Source organism: Marmota flaviventris, chromosome 14 (genome assembly GCF_047511675.1).
Source record: "Marmota flaviventris isolate mMarFla1 chromosome 14, mMarFla1.hap1, whole genome shotgun sequence".
Lineage (NCBI taxonomy): Eukaryota > Metazoa > Chordata > Mammalia > Rodentia > Sciuridae > Marmota > Marmota flaviventris.
Genome location: NC_092511.1, coordinates 20,144,021 through 20,159,183, shown reverse-complemented (window position 1 = coordinate 20,159,183; position 15,163 = coordinate 20,144,021). Strand labels below are relative to the sequence as shown.

Sequence of the window (15,163 nt, the reverse complement as noted above, 5' to 3'; positions counted from 1 at the left end):
TCTCCACCATCCTGTCTCTTATGGAATGGGAACCAGAGTGTAGGAGCCATCCTGGCACAGTTTAGGTTTCTGAGTGGCCCCTGGGACTTTTGCATGGAACGTTTGCATGCTCTCTTGACTTGGGTTGGCTTGTGCTCAGAACATAGCAGCCTATCTTACTTCCTTCCATGCAGGACTCCCTGGGTCTGCCCATACCTGCCCAAGGTCAGCCTGTCTCTGCCTCCTGTTTGCTGTGGCATTTGGGGTCCATCAGTCATCTTCCTGTGCCTTAGTTTGCACATCCTTAAATTAAGGGGTGGTTAGACCAGGAAATGTGCACCTTTCTTTCATTTAGAACATCCGAGGACCCTCCTGGGTTGCTTACATCTGTTTTCCCAGTTCTCTCAAGAATTAGGCCAAGAAGAGGAATAGCCACTGCTTTGAAGACTGACAGAGTTAAGATCAATAGTCTAGAATTTGTCATTAGTTGCTGTATTTGATTATACACTAAACATTATACATGATTACTTTCCAACTTCATCTTTTACTCCATTTCTCTGTTAGGTTCTAAACACATCTGAGTACTTTCATGCTTCACGTGACTCAAGTGGCTCTCATAAACTGGGATACTGGTAACTCCTTGCCTCTCCCATTTGACTGTCAACCTCTTATTCAGGCTTTAAGACCCAAGTCAGAGGCCATTCTCTCCGTGAAGAATTCCCTGGTTGCCTCCTATCGGAGCCACCAGTTCTTTTGTTCTTCCACAGACTCATGGGTAAGCTTCAATTCAGCCTTTCCTCTGCCTAGTAGATTAGCTGGCTCTTTAGTTGCTCTCTTCCCATCGGCTCAGTGTTTTTTCCAGGTAGCGACCCTACTTACTCTCTTGCTACTCTTCCCACAGTGCTTTGCATATCAGAGCTGCCCTATATGTTTCCTTGGTACTTAAGTGAAGGTTTGAAGAATCCTGAACTGCTGGGTTCAAAACCAGCAGCATCAGTGGGAGAGGGATGCAGAGGGCTGAGTCTCAGGCAGAAAAGCTCAGCAATCTGCTTCTGTGACTACAGACAGATACTTCTAAAGCTGGAGCAAGCCCTGTCAGAGAGAAGGAAGGTACAGGCAGATATCAGTGTCCCAAAGCCCAAAGAAGCATGTCTCACAAAGGAGAGGGTCTTGAACTGGGAGTTCAGAGGCCTGGAGTTCAGTGCCAGTGCTGCTGGAGGCATTGGGAGGGCCATATGGCCCATCTGTGCCTCAGTTTCCTTTCCTCTGAGAGAAAAGTGTTGACTATGTCAGAAGGTCCCTTCTCACTCTGATGACCTGGAATACTAATGAGAGCCCTACTCATTCTACAATGGCTGAGAATGTGGCCTGAAGAATGGCAGGTAGAAGAGTGCACAGAGATCCCTCTATTCATTGCTTCTCAGTCCTGCTTTATGGGCAGTTTTGTTGGAGACTGGGGCAGTACCAGTGAGAGAGGGAGTAGAGTTAGACAAGCTAGATTCAAATTTCAGCCCCATCAGTTATGAGCTGGACCAGAGCCTCATGTGAAATTCTGGTCCATCCTATGTCTAGAGCAGGTATAAGCTCCTGCAGGGCAGGGACAGGCCTTACTCCTGTCTGCACCCCTTATCCATTAGCCAGAGCCGAGAAGGGCTCTGCAAGCTCTCCTCTATCTGTTCCTGTCAGCTTGGCTGACATAGGCGGGTTGGTAGGGCCTGGGGCTCATGGTTCACTCCAGCAGCATCAGTAAGGGACAGGCCAGAAAAGGAGGGGCAGGACCCAGGAGCTGCAGCAGAAAGACAGGGAATGACCAACACAGACCACGAATCCAGGAGCCCCAGCTTCAGGCTTCACTTTGGTGAGATTTAGGGTGCTCTGGATGTGATCGAGATGTTTCTTAGTGTATCTCTGCAGGGAGAGAAGTTGGAGATTAGCCTGGCTTTACGGAGCATAACCCGGTCCCATTGCACCCAGCTTGCGTTTGTCAAGAGACACTGTTTGTTTAACATCTCAAGCCCAAATCAAACACAAAAGGCAACTGTTAGCAAAGCAAGCCTCTGTGGGCTGCTGAGAGACAGCACTGCTGGGAAGCTGGACACCTGGCCCTCTTAGTCCTGCCCCAGTTGAGCTGTGTTACCTGGGGAAAGGGCTGTCCTTTTATGGACCAAAATGAAAGCTCAGACTCAGAGATGAATGAGGCTAGCCCCAGCCCTGGGTTGGGCTTGGCTCTCGTAATGAGGAGAGAGGAACAACTGATCTTGGTGAAGTTGCTGTGGGGTCAGGCCTGCTCCTACCCGTCACTAATATAAAGCCAAGTCTTTACCCCAAAGCTGCATGTCCTGCATCTGATGGAGCCCTTCTCCTAGACAGGGCCTCCTAAGTGCCTCCTTCTCTCTGACAATGAGTACTGGCCTGTGATGAGCACAGTGGTCACTGTATATTTGCCCACTGCATGTCCCTAAGTCCTATTGAGTTGTCCTCTGCATGGCTGTCTTGGTTTACATTCTCCCCAGCAATGTGTGAGATTATCCACTTCATCCTTCTCAAAACTTTTATTTTTCAGTTTTTCTGGTTTTGTCATTTATATGCTTCCCTACTTTCTACTCATTCCCTTCATTTTCTCCCTTTTCCTTTCTTCAAAACCTCCTCCTCCTCCCCACACTTGGAGCAGGGACACAGGACAGACAAAGACATTACTGGGGTCTTAGGCAGCAGTGGTGACAGAGTGTGACCTGCAGAAAACCAGCTGCTATTCTCCAGCCTGGTGCATACATGTGTACACATGCATGTGTGAGCGAGTGTGCAAGAGGCTATGAGCCTTGGGCCTTTTTTATTTTTGGTACTGGGGAGTGAACCAGAAGAACTTTACCACTGAACTACATCCTCAGCCCTTTTTATTTTTTACTTCAAGATACAGTCTCACTAAGTTGCTTAGACTTTCCCTAAGTTGCTGAGGCTGGCCTCGAACTTATGATCCTATTGTTTCAGCCTTCTGAATCATTGGAATTACAGGTGTGTGCCACTGCACCCAGCCAGTCCTGGTCTCCTTCCCCTACTATTTCTCCCAAGTCTTCATGTTTCCCCTCCACTCACCCTCTTTTCTACATTTGCCAAGTTTCATAGAATAATTAAAGCTAGAGAAAACCTTAGGCCCCCCAGTGCCCATGGGGAAACTGAGGCCTGTCCAGGGGAGTGAACACCTCCAGGCCTTGCAGCATATGGGCTGGAGCTGGCGTTCATGCCCAGCTCTCCTGACTTCTCAATCAGAACTACAAGGTAAGCTCCCTAAACTCACCTTCTCATTGTAAGAATCATGTCCCTTAAGACTGTCCTCTGCAGAAATTCTGGAGTGGCTATAGCCTGTCTTTCCTGACAAACATGTGCTGCTAAAGAAAAAAAGAGAACCTGGAGATATAGTCAACAGCCTCACAAATCTTGAAATCCTTCTTTGCAGGTTTATGGCTTCTGAGAAGCAAGCAGAGGCAGCCTGTTCTTAGCACCAAACACAATAATTATAATAGCACTTGCAATGATTAATCAGCCAGCGAGTATTGCGTGGTGCCTAAGTGTACATGACAGCGTGTGTGCGTGTGTTTGTTTCTTGGGGTAGGGAAGAGGGCAAGAGAGGCAACTCTGCTCCCAGGGAACAGGCTTTAGGTGTCCTTCCCTTCGGAGGGGCTTGGGCGGCCACCATGGCACTCTTCAGCAGTGTCATTTCTGTCTAGGGCTGCAGTTGTTTCTGCCAAGGGAGGAATCCTGAGTTCTGTGGTTCCAGCTGCTGGGCTCCAGACCATGCTGAGAGAAAGAAATTGACAAACAGGAGCAGGATCCAGGCCTGTCAACCAAATTAATGAGGGGCCTTACCAGCATGATGAACGTGGCATGGTGAGAGAACTTGGAATGTTCAGCCTGGAGAAAAGATGCGGGGGACATGTGAGCTGCCACATGAGGAGGGATTAGTTTTGCTCTTTGTGGTCGACAAGGAGCCAGTGATCTGTGGGGGTGATGTAACCAGCCAAGAGCTTTCAACAGAAGATGGAACATCTCCATGCCCGTGAAGAGAAATGAACTGCCCAGGATGGTAATGAGCTCCTGGTTAAGATGGATGTGAAAACATAGCCTAGTTGACCCTTTGGATTGAGGCCATTTTAGAAGGATTCTAGGAGTTACTTCCATGCCTGGCACAAAGTGGGTCTGCAAGAAATGCCTTTGGACTTGTCTGATAGATGCATTGAGTTTGAGGCTGGACTAGATGCCCTTTGTGATTCCGTTGGGCTCAGTCCAATATTTTTGGAGCAGACTGTCTATGTGAGGCTCTTTGTCCCTCCAACCTGGAAATGTTGTCATTCCCTGGCCTCTGGCCACAGGAAGGGCAGCTCTGGGGTTCTTGCTGCTGAGCTTCCACTGCTCTGCTTTCTCTTGGCTCCCCCAAACCAAGCCCAAAGCCCATTCACAAACACCCTACATACTGCCACCTGCAGGGGTCCAGCATGTAAGGTCGGAGCAGGGGCCCTGGAGGCCCTGGCACTCCAACAGGGGAAATGGGCCTATGGCAGGCCAATTACTGGTAGCTGATTCTATTAAGCAGATAGCTTGCTCCCAGCAAAGCAATTACACCTAATCAGCCCCTTGCAACAGTCCAAAGGGACAGCCATTTGAGCCAGACACAAGCATGTGCAGGAACATCAAAGCAGCCTGGGCACACCTGGCAGGCTCATCTAAGACCAGGGCTGCTCCCCAGGTGGTGACCTTGGCCCTTCCCAGGTTGTGTGGATCTCATACCACTGTGGGGCCAGAGCATTGAGGAAATAGCAGTGAGGGAGTTCAAAGGCCAGGCTGAGACTTGGCTTTGCCACTAAGGAGCTGAATTTCATTGAGGAGGGACTTCTCAGGCCTTTCCTCAGTATCCATATCTGCCAAGTGCATAGAGTGGACTAGAGAAGATTCATTCCTGAAACCCTAGTCTAACCAGTCCAGTGGTTTGGATTTTCATTCAGGTTAAAACATGTCTGAAATCTCCAAACATGGAAATGCATACTATTGGGTCTAATTATTCAGACTACCTTTGAAAAAATAATTGTAATAATATCTGTTAAAACATATAGCTGCCTTATTGATACTCAGTTTTCCCATAGAAATTTTATGAAATGTGTGTTCCCCAAGACACCCGGTTTAGTAGCTTCTGGGTCTCAGATTTGTCAGGGAAGTTAGGTCATGTTAGAATATGAAAAGGTAGGAAGAGGGGTTCTGGAAATCAGGGACAAGCAAGATGGAGACAAATGAGATACTGGCCATGGTTGGGGTATCTGTCAATGACAATTCAAATAGTATTTTCCTTTTCTAGAGGAAGAACTATCTGAAAGACTTTTAGAGCTGTCAGTATGTTAATTAGGGATTTTAAACATCATTTCTTTCTGGTGCTAAAGTTCTGTGTTCTTTGGGCTGGTACCAATTAACTGGTGTGACTCAAACTTATCATCTGGGCATCCCAGAGGAAGCATCCAAAAGGCAAGAGTACCAGCTGTGACCTTGGGTGAGCTATGGCTTTCTCTGAGCCTCAGGGTCCTCTACTAGGATCTAAGGAGACAGGAGAGGTCCCCATAGGACTTCCTCACACCGTGCTTGGGAGACTCCAGTGAGGTGGTGAATGTGAAATGAAGATGTGACTCATTCCAAGGTGACGATGTTGTTAGTAGTTGGGGCCCAGGGCCCCTGTCCCTCCTAGCCTTTTTCTCTGTTTTTATTTTTGTGACTGTGGCTTTGGGAGCAGGGTGGCCTTGCTGGAGCAGACCTTGGGGCCACCTGACTTCCAGCTCCTCTGGCCTTGGTGCTCTCAGATGGCCGGTGCCTGTGGAATTAGATGGGGGCCTTGGTCTGTCTTCTGAGAAGAGCCCTGGCACTGATTGGCAACCAGTGACCTTGCTGGGCCACATTCAGCCTTCGGGCCTTTCTGGGGGTTGGGAAGTTTATGAGAAGCAACCTTGATTCAGGACTAGGGTTGAGGAGAACAGATTCTCCAGATCTGCCTCAGTGCAGAAGAGAAGGAGGGAGGTGGCATGGGGGATACCAGAGCCCTGAGGCAGGCCTGGACTGTCCTGTGCCTGATGTTAACCATGTGCTCAGAGAGAAGCTATAGAGAAAAAAAAACTACTTTATTCTGCACTTCCTTGTGGGAGTTATGGAAGAGAACGCTAGCCTGGGAGAGTGTTAGAAAGCCTAGAGTCCCAGCTGAAGCAGTAAGGGACATGCAAGGTGCATGGGAGGGGTTTCAGATGATGAGATCATGGTCTTTCTGGTTTTGCATGGTCCTCACAGCCAAACCAGCATTTCATGTCCTGCATGATCTGCCCAGCTCACCTCTCAGGCCTCATCCCTGTGGCTCCCCTTAGGGGTCTTAGCTCCTGCCATTCGGTATTCTTTGCAGTTCCTCCAAATGCACTAGGCTCTTTCTTGTCTTTATACCAGAAATACAAATATCAGGGACATAGATGAACAGGCTTCATTCCTAGTTTACAGATGAGGAAACTGAGGCTCAAAGTGAAGCAACTTGTCTAAGCTCTAACAGTTAAATAGATGGATCCAGGATTCAAACCCAGATCAGTCTGCCTTTAAAGTCTGTCCTTTTCCTTCTCTGCCACACTCCCTCTCTAGAAAATGATGGAGGTCAGAGCCAGGCAGCAACAGGGAGAGGAGAGCAGACGGTGCTAGCAATGTTGGGCTGGCTCATAGAGTTTAGAATGAATGAGTCACATAAATGAATGAGTAGCTCAGAGAAGGAGCAGGATGGGCCAGGACCCTGCACCTGGGCTTACCCTACTCCCTTCGTATAGGAAACAGGAAGAAACTGTGGACAGGGCCTAGCAACCCTAGCTCAAAAAGGGGCTGGGAGAGAGGACCACCAGTGAACAAGCTAGGGAACCATTCATGGTGGCGATGCAGAAGGGAGGACCAGAGCTGTCCAGGGCCTAGCCCTGACAGGGTACCCAGGCCCCAGCCTAGGCAAGGACCCAGGAGAATTTCCACATCTGTGCACAAAGTAAAGAATGCCTTTGGGATTTTAAGCTGGGTGCCTGGGAGAAGACTGTTTCCACCAGGGCCTCTGGTGATCTGAAGGGGAAGGGATCAGCCGTCGCATAGATGAGGGTTGATCATGGCAATGCACGGAGCATGGGGCAGGGGGTACTGGGCTCTGTATGTGTAGTTCTCTGATGCTCCAGAGATGGTGCTGTCCAATGATTCATGGAAACCACAGCATGTCAGGGAGATGGAGGTCAGCTGGGAAACCGCACTCAGGCGGAAGGGCACAGTGCCATCAGGGAGATGGAAAAAGTGATGTCGTTAAGGAACAATGTGCACCAAAGGAATGAGCTGTAACTGGCTGGATCTGAAAAGACAAGCGGGAAAACGGCTGCCAGAGGCCCAAGAGTGTCTGATGACGGCCTGACACTGCCCTGGAGGAGGGACAGACCCTCAGTCCTTAGGCTAGAAGGGACTTACCCTATAGGCTCCACGGTCCTTTTCTACCCCTGAATACCATGTCATGCAAACCTCTGGTCTATTAATAAATGCTTGATGAACTGAATCACGACAGGCCTCCTAGCCAGAGAACACTGCCCTGTTTCTCCAGAGCAGATCTAAGGAGGCAGCATGAGGTTGAGAAAGAGCAGAGTCGTGGGGTCAGCATGACTGGGTGGTTCCTGCCCCTTCCCCTTCCCAGTGTGTAATCTGTCTTCTAAGATGGGGCTCCTGGTCCTCCTCGTGCAGGAGGTTGGTAGGATCAAGTCAGGCAAGGAAAACTACAGTCCCTTGAATTTGGATTGGTGTGTTGTGTCCCTCTGTTCCTTCCTTCCTGGATAAGGGGTGGAAAACCCACTCTGTATACCATAGCCCAGGAAGGAAGCCAGCCTGAGCCTTTGGAGATGTGGCAGGGGAAAGAGCTTCCTGTACCTGGCTGAGGGTGGGTGAGCTGTAGAAGGACTGGGATGATCAGAAGCAGCCAGAGACTCAGCAGGCACTTAGAAGTTCAAATCTTGAAATGAGTGCCAAAGGGGACCTGTATGTGATAGGGGATTGAGCTGGTCTAAAGTCCCATTTAATAGATGAGGAAACAGAAGCCCAGACGGCAAGATCCCAGGGTTAGCATGATCTGGCACTAAGGCTTGTCTGACAGCTCAAGTCCCCCATTGCTGAAAATTCTAATAAAAATAATCTCTGTGTAGCAAAGAGATGATGGAACCAATGATAATGGCTGGGAAACTGGATTGGAACAGATACCTGTGTCAGCCTTGGGAATCTGGAGAAATTGGAACCCATATTTTTGTTGTAGTCATGATTTCTGAGACCATGCTTAGTCCTGGGTGGGGCCCTCAGCTCACTTCTTTCTATGCAGCAATGCCAAATTCTGCACAGGAGGATGCTCACCTGGAATTTGTGGATAGGGAGCTGCCTGACACTGGGACTTCATACCATGTCCTGAGGATTGACTAGGGGAGAGAAATGGCTACACCAAGGCCTCTGTCCATTTGCTGAGCAACTTTCAAGAAATATACTCTCATATTTGCCTCAAAACTCAGTTTTAAGGGTACATCTAGTACATATTTGGTCACACTGTCATCTCCATTCCTCCAGGAGGACAGATGGCTCCAAGTTTCTCTCAGACAGTAGATGGGGGTGGAGGGATACCTGGCTTATTCCCCACTACACACTATGGTTTGTGCATTTTCCTTTTCTCTCTGCACACACCTCCCTAAGCCGCCTCAAAAGTTCCTCAAAGGGAACACTACGACAGGTTCCCTCAATAACTTCAACTGTAAAGCCTGCTTCACCTCCAGCCCTTTTGCTCTTGGGTCAAACCAACCTTCTCTCCAAGAGTGGGGAGAGGATCAGAAAGGGAAGCCTCTGGCCTCCATATAGAGGGGGAAACTGAGGCATGCCTCTGACCTGAGCCTAGACCAGGTTCCAGCATCCCTGTCCCCAGGTCCAACAAGAGAGGCTTCGAGTGGTAGGGACGGCAGCAGGCTGAGAAGCACTGTTCTGTTTTCTTAAGCTCCCAGCTGGGACTGGGAACACCAAATCCTCTTTGAATAAAACAGAAAAGGGATTTAAAAAAAATCAAGACATTAACCTTCTGAAACTGGACACCCCCCATATAGAGATTAACTTCTTTCCTAAGCTTTTTTTTTTTATTTCTATAAACATCTTAATTCATACCAACATCATGGCCAGCCTGGATTATAGCCGGATGGGGAGCTGAATGGCTTTGTCTTGGTCACACATGCACACGCACGCGTGTGCGCACACACACACACACACACCTGGAGCAGCAGAAAGAGTAGCAGAGGAGGAGTTGAAGAGCTGTGCTTTATTTCCAGCTCTGCCACTGAACCCTGGATCTCAGTTTCCTCCTTTGGAATGGGGATGGTTGGACAGGATGATTCTAAGAGTCCTGCCTGCCCTTTGGAGCTGTCCCAGCTGTATGGATGGGGTTCCCCTGTGTACTACTTCCCCTGCCCGTTTGTCTCAGAGCCTCTCTGATAGTCATAAACCTGGGGACACAAACCTGGGGGAGGCAGACAGGAAAGCATATGCTCTGGGTCTGCATGATCAGCGCTGCTCATATAGCTATTCAGCTCCGCTGCGAATGGGACGTCACCTGGAAGACACTGTGTGCTTCCCCAGGCAGCTGTAGGGGCTTCCTCAAATCTGCTCTTTTCCCTTTTGCTTCCCTCTTTTCAGTTTTTACCCGTCATCCACCTGGCCCACTGAAGATGTCACTTCGTATTTTCTGACACTGGGACTTCAGACAATGTCCTGAGGATTGACTAGGGTTCAGGTTTCCCTCAGCCCTATGTCTTATGGCTCCAATCTGAATCCTTAAATGGTTCTCATTGCTTTTAGGCTGAAACCCTGGTTCTCAGTGTTGCCTGTAAGGCCCTTGTGGAGCAGGTTTTGCCTACTTGCCCAGCCTGACTTTGAGGCCCTCCTGCCCTGCCCTGCCCCTGGGTTTTTGGAGCCTTCTTTTAGGTCCCCAAACTCACCATGCTCCCTCCATGTTGGCTCCCATGTGAACTCTACTTCCTGTTATGGTCCCTTCCTCAGTCCCTCAGGTCATGTTCCTCTGGCTGTTATCCTTCTCCCCTGGTGACAAAACACCATTTGAACTGAAAGATCTGTTCCATTATAAGCCCAAGAGTTTGGTCTCCCCACTAGATCACAGGCTGCAATTGGGCAGGGACAGATTGGGACGCCTATTTTCTTCAACATGGTCCTGTGCACCTGTTTAATGCCCAGTTCCCAATAGGTATTTGTTGAATACATGAAGGAATGTCATTGAAATTTGCTCCTTAAACACTCTTGAGATGGATCCTGTTACTTTCCGTGTAATCTGAACACAGACTTTCCTGAAATAGCTCCTTTCTGGGTAGGCACCTGACCTTCCCTGAAAGTTCCTCCACTCCCCCGCCCCCACCTCTCCCTGACTCCTGACTTTCGAGATTCTCAAAAGAATTTTTAAACCTTCCTCTGACCTACCAGTGGCATCACCCCAATCAAGCAACAGATTTTAGATGCACATTTTTCTTGTTCACCCACCTTCATTGACAAGCCCAGTCACTCCATGCCTTGATTTTGTTTTGGTTCTTGAGGCTGCAGACAGCTGCAGTTATTCTCAACTCTTGATGGCACTGGAGAGGAGGGTCGTTGTGGGATAACCCTGACTCAGTGGGGCCCAGGAGAAAAATGCTGGGTTTCTCCATGGTCCTGGGCCTGGGATAGATGGGGAGCCATTACAGTGGGTTGGCTCTGGCTGGAGCAGGGTTCATGGGAATCCCTAGTTGACTCTCACCTTGGTCAGTGTTCCTCAAAATATGTTCAAAAGGTTTCCTTGAGATGCTTCTGCAAAGGAAAGAATACTCTGCTCGGATACATCTGGGGAACTCAGTCCCGCTCAGTCCTTGATTGCAAGCCACAGAAGCCAATTGTCTGAATTTAAGCTTAGAAAGGAGTTATTCTAAGGACATGAGGTAGCTCAAAGAATTTCCTGAAGGATCAGAAAATAAAGTTCAGGAATAAAGCAACTGGGAAAAGCACCCAAAGTCACATTGTAGCACTGGTTCCGGGAAGACCCCACTGCCACACAGGCACCTTAGCTTGGGCCACCAGCTCCACCAGCCCTGGAACCATCACCTCTGCTGTAGCCTCTGGAGACCGTTGCCACACCCCAAGCCCCACCCCATCACTATGCTGGGGCTTCTGCTTCTTTGTATTTAATTCTTCTTTACAATAGTAGGTTAGCCACTTCCAGCTTCTGTACTGGGAGGCAGCCTCTGCCTCAAAACACAGGGGGACATCCTCAGACCTAGGCAGGGAGAGCAGGTGCTGGGTGGCCCAAAAGAATGACAAGGGGTTCTTTACACTGTGGCCCTGATCTCCATTGCAATGCTTTAGGACAGGGATTCTAGAAGTGGCTGACCTACATTGTCCCAGCCCCTCTTGCAGCAAGGGGAGAGACCCATGACCTCATTCCACCAACCAGATGCATTCTCTCAGGCTTTGAATCAAAATGTCCCCTTGAGGACAAAGTCACCCCTGGTTGAGAACCACTGTCTAGGATTGGCTGGAAATCTGTAATCCATTTGTGGAACCAGGATTGGTTTAATCTGCTTTTCCAAACTGATTTAACCATGGGAAACCTTTTTCTCTGATGCTCTTTGGCTTTGTTTCACATGACTTATTTTGGGAAACACTGAGGACCTAGGTCTAGGTGTTTCTTGAGGGTAGAAGGTTGCACAGTTCCAGTGGTGCTCCAGGTCTTCTAGTCACCACCTTCTCCACCTGCCCATGTTCCTGAACAGGCTGGAGTCTCCCAGAGCCCAGATTTGTGAAGGCCCAACCTCCAGGGAGTTGGTTGTGACTATGAGAAATATTCCTAGATCCAAGGGAGGAGCCTGCAGGATGCCAGTCAGGTTGTAGGGTCATTCTTCTTCCCTTAACTGTGAACTCACCCTGCAGACACAGGTATTGGCCTAACCACTAAGAATACAGCCTTGGAAACAAGCCTCCTGCCTGTGCTTGTCCCCTGTGGCCCCCAGCACCATTTGACAAGGATCCCACAAGACTCAGGTGGGCTTCAGCCCAGTTGGTCTCCAATGTGCAGGCCCAGCCTCCCTGACCATATTCCACACATTTTTACCAGGTCCATGCATGTTCACAGGTTCACCAGGCTCCGGATTCAGGGCCAAGTGCATCTGCCCCAGCCCAGAAAACATTCCTACCACTGCATGGTGGGACACAGGACCCTGAGGAGGAGCTGATAGAGTTGTCATTGACAAGACCATAGGTGCATGTCTCCCTGCACACTAAGCAGTCCCATCTGAGGACTTCTGTGACCCAACAGTCTCCCCACAGATGGCTCAGTTTTTGCTTGAAGCTTCATCTTTGGACCTCCCTCATGTGGCTCATGGTCCCTTCCAGTGATCTTGGTTCTTAACCTTGGGGAACTGGTACAGTGAAAATAGAATGAGACCAGGGTTAGACAAAGCTGTGTTTGATCTACTTTGGGCATGTCACCTTTCTCTCTGAACTTCAATTTCATTGTCTGTGTAGATTTTTTAAAAGCACTTTCTTCTCCTACATGCCAGGATTCTGTATTTTAGGTATGACCGGTGGCTCCTGGGTGGTAGAGGGTAGGGCCCCTGATGCCTCCTGAAGAATTGAGGTCCCCATGCTTTGGGCCCCAGGGTGTATCTTCATGGGGCAGGGGAGACAACTGGAGTATAAAAAAAGGAAAGAAAAAAAAAAAAAAAACCAAAGGTCTGAAAAATGCCTTGGATCTCAACCAGCCAGAGGATGCGCCAATGGAAAATTCCTGCTATGTGTCAGAGGCCCACCTGGCCCGGGTGACAGCCAGCCAGACGCACAGGCCCCACTGCATGTTTAGACAGCATTTTCCTGCCCTGGCCAGAGATCCCCCTGGCCCTCACCAAGGCTTCTCCTGGGAAAAGCGGGTAGGGTGGTCTGGGGTCTTTGCCTGGGTTCAGCTGTCTGTATCTCAGATTCTGGGACTGGCTCTAGGAGCAGCACGGTGAGCTTTGATAGAAAAAGAGGGCAGCAGGAGGCTCAGGCCTGGCGCCTGCCCTAAGCCCACCTCTGTAACCCAGGAGTAGCTGTGTCCCCTCTGCAGGCCCCAGAATCCCCACCTATATGGCATATGAAGTGGACATGAATGTCTCCAGAATCCTCACAACCCAAACATCCTGCTGGATCAGATCTCCAATATCAGAGGGCTTCCTCCTCTGCCCCAGCAGAGGCCAAGGTCGCTCATGAGCAGATCCTAGGGGAGACTCCAGCAGATGCCTCAGAGGCTTATGCTGTCCGTCAGAGGAAAGTGGCCACAGTTATCTGTAACTTTGGGACTAACAAGGTGGCAGTGCTATCAGTGCATGCTGAGGTTTGCTAAGGGTGAGGGCTAGGGACCTGGGAAGGGCCAAGGGGAACCTGGAGCCTCAGGGTACAGTATTTGTACAACACCTTTGGAGGAAGTCTTTGAATCTAGGAATGCTCCAGAGAACACGGTGCATGTTCTTTTTCTGTTGGTTGGTTTGTTTTTCTTATTCTCAGTGCTAGAGATTGGAGCCAGGGCTTCACACATGCTAGGCAAGTGTTCTGCCACTGAGTTGCACCACAGTCCTAGGCAGCATGTTTTTTGGTATGTTTGTTTTTTGGTGCTGGGGATTGAACCCAGGGGCGCTCTACCACTGAGCCACATCCCCAGTCATTTTTATTTTTATTTTTTTATTTTGGGACATGGTCTAAGTTGCTGAGGGTTTTGTTAAGTTTCTGAGGTTGGCCTTGAACTTGCAATCCTTCTATCTAGGCTGCATGTTCTTACGTGGGCTGGGCAGGTTTCTGGGCTTGACTGTGACTAGGATGGAGTGGTCCTCAGATTTGGCACAGATCCCCAGGGGACAGAATTTAGAGGAGCCCACAACAGGTTTGAGCATGTTGGATAAGGTGGGTGTGTGGGTCTCCGTCTCTTGGGAGTTTGATCTATCTGAGACCCTAACATTTTCCCAGTCTGGGGAAATGGTCAGTTCACCAGGGTAATGCTACAAGGGAAATCCCTTGGTTAACCTGAAACCTGGCCTACACCACTGATTGGCTCTTCTCAGCCCAGGTTCCCATAGAGAAAGTCTCTCTCACTGCCTGTCACCACCCCACTTAGTGACATGACATGAAATACCTCCCAGAGTCATCCTGGCTTCTGAACCCTGACTCCTTCTGGTTTCTGGTTTCTGCCCACCTAGGGACTGTTACCTCATGTTCTCATCCTGTTTGGTCCAGAACCCTTCTCAGGCATGTTCTTAAAGGGAAATTCTGGATGATGTCACACGCATATCAGGACGAGGTCACACTGGCCCACCTGACTTGCTATGACTGGGGCTTGTCCCAGTCCATTGCAGAGGGGTTTCCAGGCCTCACCCCAGCCTGCCCCTTGCTTCCATCCTTCTGTCTAAGGTCAGAGCTCTATCTCCAGGTTCTCCCACTCACAACAAAAGAATGATCTCCTTCTCAGACCTTATGTCTATCTCTCTCAGCTCCAGGTCAAACCTGCCCTGTGCACACCCCAGCTACCTGGGATCTCCCAGGGAGTTAGCTCTGGGAACATTTTCTTTCCAAGAGGCCAGCACTCAGGAAATCCCTTCTCCTGTTCCCTGTTCCCTGACAGTTTCCGACCCATATTTTCCCCCATTTGCATTTCTTCAGCCTCCCCTGGGATCCAAGGCATCCCAAAATCTCTTTCTTGCCCCTCCTGAGGATCAGACTCAACACCACACTGTGTATCTTTGAAATCCCAGGATGCTTTAGGATGAATGACAGGACTGGGCATACAGGTGTGTAAATATATATGTGCATGTGTGCGCACATGAGTGGACTCACATGATTTGTCCCTAAAGAGAGCACAATCTCTCCCTCTTACAAAGGTCCTCAAAGATCTCCTGTTTCCCTTGGCCAGAGTTAGCCAGGTTAGGTGAGTGCAGGTTCCAAGAGGACAGCTGAACGCCTTCTGTGTCATGTCACAGAGCAGGGCATGGCTTCCAGGAGCTCTGAGCCCTGCAGCAGGCTCTGCTGCTCCATGCTGCTTGAGTATCTGAAAAGGGAGATTGAGCTCTGAGTATCCTTACTG

General features: G+C 49.5%; 1 protein-coding gene across 10 annotated transcripts in view; it reads left to right on the top strand.

Annotated features, from left to right (window-relative positions):
* Window positions 1-15,163, top strand: part of Cib4 (calcium and integrin binding family member 4) — a 92,128-nt gene that overhangs the window by 3,059 nt on the left and 73,906 nt on the right. For 2 of the 10 annotated variants that reach the window (XM_071601428.1, XM_071601426.1), the window contains exon 2: window positions 3,705-4,060. The exons of 7 other annotated variants lie outside the window; for them this stretch is intronic. In XM_071601428.1, the coding sequence (XP_071457529.1) occupies window positions 4,044-4,060 (17 nt within the window). In that variant the 5' untranslated portion in view covers window positions 3,705-4,043. The remainder of the gene's footprint in view (window positions 1-3,704; window positions 4,061-15,163) is intronic. One more of the 10 variants, XM_071601427.1, reaches the window with a different exon arrangement.